General features: G+C 41.7%; 1 protein-coding gene across 1 annotated transcript; it reads left to right on the top strand.

Annotated features, from left to right (window-relative positions):
* The first annotated feature begins 463 nt into the window (after window positions 1-463).
* On the top strand, window positions 464-1,621 carry NPY2R (neuropeptide Y receptor Y2). The gene has a single exon (XM_008493801.2). The coding sequence runs from the start codon at window positions 464-466 to the stop codon at window positions 1,619-1,621; it is 1,158 nt and encodes a 385-aa protein (XP_008492023.1).
* Window positions 1,622-5,840: the final 4,219 nt, after the last annotated feature.

Below are 5,840 nucleotides of genomic sequence, written 5' to 3'. Positions count from 1 at the left end.
TCCATTAATGAAAATCTGGAAGATTATTATGCTAATAACATTATGGATGGTGCTGTTCCATGTAGAATTCCCATAGGTATTAATGGAAGTTTTATGCTAAATCAGCAGTAGTTTTAGGTAGGGGACTGTAAAAAAAGGATATGATGCCCAGTAGGAGCTTAATCCCCTTTACTTAGGCAAACTTTGTCTTTGAAATGCTTTTGAAATCTGTCCCAATTTTCAGCAGGAGTCATACCTGAATAATATTACAGGATCGGGCTTCAAATGTAAGGGCAACAGAATTTAACTATATTAAGACAGATCTTGTCTTAATCCTGAAATGTAGAATGTGGGTTAGAGGAGAAAAGAGCTGTTGCTTTAGCTCATTCTTGTTTTAGCCACTGGGGACAAGATTTCTCCACGTGTTCTCGTGCTGTTGTATTTTCAGGGGCAGCTCTGTTGCTTAGACCAGGCTGCTGCAAGGATGGGGCCCCTGGAAGCAGTAGGCAAAGAAAACCAGACAGATGAAAAGAAGATGGAGCTGTTCACCAAGCTGTACCTGCCGAGATACACCACGCCACTCAATGAATTGGCTCTGGACCCCAAACCTGAACTGAAGGACAGTACAACGCTGGTTGAAGTGCAGATAGTCCTCATCTTTGCTTACTGCTCCATCATCCTGCTGGGGGTGATCGGGAACTCCCTTGTCATCCACGTGATCATCAAGTTCAAAAGCATGCGCACAGTGACCAACTTCTTCATTGCCAACCTGGCCGTGGCTGACCTGCTGGTGAACACGCTGTGCCTGCCCTTCACCTTGGTTTACACGCTGTTAGGTGAGTGGAAGCTGGGCCCTGTCTTGTGCCACCTGGTGCCGTATGCCCAGGCTCTTGCTGTGCATGTGTCTACTGTGACTTTGACTGTCATCGCTTTGGATCGGCACCGCTGCATCGTCTACCACCTGGAAAGCAAAATCTCAAAGCGGATCAGCTTCCTCATTATTGGAGTTGCCTGGGCAGTCAGTGCCTTGTTGGCAAGTCCTCTGGCCATCTTCCGTGAGTACTCATTGATTGAGATAATTCCTGACTTCAAGATCGTGGTCTGCTCTGAGAAGTGGCCAGGGGAGGGGCAGCTGAACTATGGCACCATCTACAGCATCTCCATGCTCCTGATCCAGTACGTGCTGCCCCTGGCTGTCATTTCCTATGCCTATGCCCGTATCTGGACCAAGCTCAAGAACCACGTGAGTCCTGGGGCAGGGAATGACCACTACCATCAACGGCGTCGGAAAACCACCAAGATGCTGGTGTGTGTGGTTGTGGTGTTTGCTGTCAGCTGGCTCCCGTTTCACACCTTCCAGCTAGTCAGTGACATTGACAGCCAGGTGTTAGACCTGAAAGAGTACAAACTGATCTACACGGTGTTCCATGTCATCGCCATGTGCTCAACATTTGCTAACCCCCTTCTCTATGGCTGGATGAATAACAACTACAGGACAGCCTTCCTCACAGCCTTCCAGTGTGAGCAGCGGCTGGACTCCATACACCCTGAAGCGTCAGCAGCCTTGAAAGCCAGGAAGAAGCTGGAAGCAAAGAGGATTCAGTTCCCTGGAGACTCTTTCACACAACCCACTAACGTCTAGGACTTCTGACTTTAAAGAAGAAACTGATGTGGTGTGGCCAAAGGGATGAACTCATTTGGGCACGTGCATTTTTAATGCATAGTTTTATTCATAAATGGTGAAAGAAAAGTAGCAGGGAAGTCAAGGCAAGTGGTGTGATTTGAGGGGAGCTCATTGGCATACACAGTACATAAACTATGTGACTCCAAAGAAATAAAAGGGAGAGACCTCATTTATGGCTGTCTCTAACAGGGTAAGAGACATCTCCCATCTCTTCTTGACAAGTCTAAATGACAAAGGCAGAGTTTGCTGGAGTTACTTTAGGAAGGCAAACAGCTGATTTGGAGCACAGGAAGAGGGATGGTGGAAGCAGGTAATTTTAATGTTGTATATGGAGATCAGGAAGAGCAGAAATCTGCCAGGTGAGTGAAGCCTGTCTGGGGAAAATGGGCTGTGCTGGTTAAAGCCCAAACTTTTCAGACCCCTTGTCTCCCACAGGTACCTTTGGTGAAGAGATGGAAATTTAGAAGACAAATATGTTACATTTTTTATGTGCACTGAAGTACTTCAAACCAGAGCATTTGAAATGGATTAGGAGGAAAAAGAAAAGAGAATAAAAAGAAAAAAAACCAAACCAACAAACCCCAGATTCAATGTGAAGAAAGATCAAATTTCTTGCCTAAAATTAAATGTGGATCTTGGCCAGTCAAAGGGGGTAAAAAGTCATTCCTTAAGAATCAGCTGTTATTATGCTGGTGTGAAAATCACAAGTCTGTGACCTGATCAGTGATTCCCTGCAGATCCCTGCCTTTCATCCTGCACTGGGGACAGCTTGCAAACACGGTGTTTTCAAGTGGCATTTGAAGGCAAACGATGAAGGTTCAGGTGTTCCGTGAGCACTTCCTAAACTGCCAATATTTTAATTTTCAGGACCGTCTTAAATGTGTAATGTGTTATTAAATCCACAGGGTTTGAATTGTTGCTGCTTTCTCCCTGGATAACAAAACAGCAGATAATTTTGATCCTCTGGAAAGGCTGCTGGATGGTAATGTGCTTTTCCTTGTTATGGTTTTATGTCACACACTCATCTCATCTTGGAGCTTTTTCCATCTTTAGCCTTTATAAAAATTAAGGACATTTGAATGACTGTAACCTAATAATAGTATGCTGGGTTTATGTGATAACTTATCAGTTATTCTGCATGCTGTAGTTAATAGTTAAATTCCTCTTTTGCTCAGGTATAAAATTTTAATCTGTTTACTGTGTTGTACACAGCAATGTTCAACTCTTATGTGTCTTTGCTTAGCCTCTTTGAACTCATTAAGGACACAAAATTTAAATCCATATTTATTCCAAGGTGCCCTATTACTTATCTAGAATAAAAGTAAGCATGATGTTTTCACTTGGAATCTTCTTCTCCAGCTACATTTCAGCTGTCTCATTTTTTTCTCTCAATTTTTGATTGTTCCTAAATTCATTGCATTCTCTCTTACCAATGAAAGAAAACAAAATTCCAGTACTGAAATGTTAACGGTGTGATGAGTGGTGTAAGATCTTTATCAAGTGGAGAAATTAATCTTTGTGTGTGTGGTATTTGGCACCATCCTTTAAATATCCATGAAATCATTTGGACTTGGATTTTCATGAACGGAGAAGGGAAGGCTAGTGAATTAGCAGGTGTTTACTCAAGTAGGAAAAAGTATCCATTACTCTTAAACATTTTTGCAAAAACAGATTAATTCTCAACTATGTTTAGAGCATGATAATGTCCACAAGTTATTTTTGTCTGAGTATTAATAATATGTAAGCTCAAAACTGTTATGGGTGAGGAAGGATTACAGAAATGTGCAATTATTATGGGCATCAATCGTGTATCAGTTACAATTCCCTCTGAACCCTTCATCAGAAGCATTATTGCTAGAAATAGCCTCCACTGAATAAGCAAATGGGTTCAAACTTCTGTTTCAACTGTTTTAAGCCTGTTAGAGTATGGTATGTATACAGTTTTGAAGTAACCATGACAGTATGTGCTAAAGCTACAATGGGTGAGCTAATTCTCTGTAATTTTCAGTCTACTTGACATCATCCTGTATAAAAGTGATTCGTTACAAATCATCTTTCAGTCTCTTTCATGGTCTCTTCATTTTACTGTGTCCTGAGCTTTCTCTGCAGCCATCACGTTGAGCCAGATTTGATGGCACTAATTTAAGGCATTCCTTTCCTCCCTGAGGTCATCCCTGGGTCAGTGCCTGCTTGAACATCACAAACCTCCACACAGTGTCCCACACATCCCAGCTGCCAGAAAGACTTGGAAAGCCAGGGTTCCTCCTCATTTTCTCCTAAGCGAAAGTGAACCTTTCAGTGGGACTTAGAGGTCTGTAGTCCTTACAGGACTGTAAGGAGTCTGCAGGGAGCCTGTGCCAGAGGAACTGGCACCCAGGTCTCCCCATTTAGCTAAACTTTAATTTATTTAAAAGCACTATATTATTTTCCCATTCAAAAACTGCAAGTCTTATACAAAGTCAGAGAGTACTAGGAGCAAACTTCGCTGAGGAATTTGCAAGCAGGCAGTGGGGCACCCAAAATGACATGTCATCTCTGATTCAAAGCCAGAATTTGAACTAGCATACCTCAGTTCTCAGAACAGTGACTTAGGCAGATCACTGCAGCCTATCCTGAGGTATCGACATACGTCTCAAAGAGCTGTTCTATATTATATAAAATAACGAAACTTTAAATATCATGATTTTCTGGGCAGTTTGTTATGGCCTGTTCATGGCACTTGACTCTTGGGCCAAGGATATCAAGACAGATGTAGACAGAATTCGTTAGGCAGGAGGAGAACAAGGCACAAGCCAGCTCCAACCTGGATACAGAAGAGCTGCACTCCTGTACTCCCCTGAGGCTTTCAGTCTTTACCTCGGGGGCAGACATAGCAGCGTGGGGACCAGAAGTGCAGGACACTGCCATGCCACTTCCACACAAGTGTTAAAAGTCACGGTGCCTTCTCAAGGCTGCAGCCAGTGGACTGCAAGTGGAGAAGGGGATGCCATCCTTGGGTAAGTTTGCTGGGGTCTTATGGAAGGCCAGGGGTTCTGGTTTATGGGGACAGTGCTGAACCATCTCAGCTTGCCCCATGAGTGCTTTCACTGAGAATTATGGTCTCCATGTAGAGCAGAAGACCATGACTGAGAAGAACATCCAGAACTGTAATCTGAGAAAAACAGATTTGAGTGTAAAAGCAATTAAAAGAGAGGGACTAAGCCTAAACAAATCTGTTTAGGATGTATTTCTATTTATATATAAGTTGCACTGCAGAGCAAAAGCTGTTTGCTAAGGTTAAGGTTGCTGGAAATAATTGTTGCCTCACAGTTGGTATAAATAAGTCCTGTAAAAAGCGTGTAATGGACATATACATTGCCAAAATATTAATATCTTAAGTTATATAAACACTAAGAATAATAACTGAATGGAAAAGATTATCTTCATTTTGTCTGTCAGAACACAAAAGAATCACTGAATTCACACATTAGTAAAATCCATTTCCTTGCTTCATAGTCTCTAAAATCTCCCAGGGATTTTTCTTATGTTTATCCAGATAATTACCTTAAAGGATGAATTTTGTCTTTGGATCCCTGAGTTCTTTACCTGGTACCATCATAATACATGTCACTATACAACAGGGAGAAACTTTGTGCAAATTCCAGGATTTTTGCCAGGGAAAGAAGCTAGGAAATATATGTAAATCTATACATGTTTAGTGTTGCTGAAGAGCCATGTTTTTAACGCTTGCACAAATGCTTATTTATGCAATTGATAATAATTTCATAACTCAGCTTCAGTTGAAAAAAATAATAAGTTGGATGTTATTTTAAAAAATATAAATTAATGCAAGGGTAGTGAGGAAGCTGCTGAAACTGCTAAAACTGGAGAAGTAAGGAAGCCAGAGGAGGAACAGCTGCTTCAAGAAGCAAGAAAAAGAAAGCAAGAATGGAACTAGTGAGGATGTAATTAATTTATAGACTTTCCTTCTTGCTTTAGTCCGAGCAGTGAGAGAAATGTCTTCAAATGAAACCAGGCCAAATGAAGACACAGATCAATTTTATTCCCAAAGGCATTATTGCCTGGGGAAACAGAGGAACTTTGAGGAGAAATTCCCGTGATCATTTGAGCCTTAAAATTCAAATCATGTTCTCAAGCACGCAAACCCCTGTCAGTACATTATTCCACCTAAATGTAA

The sequence above is a fragment of the Calypte anna genome, chromosome 4A, assembly GCF_003957555.1.
Source record: "Calypte anna isolate BGI_N300 chromosome 4A, bCalAnn1_v1.p, whole genome shotgun sequence".
NCBI lineage: Eukaryota > Metazoa > Chordata > Aves > Apodiformes > Trochilidae > Calypte > Calypte anna.
This window is presented reverse-complemented; position numbering and strand designations above follow the sequence as displayed.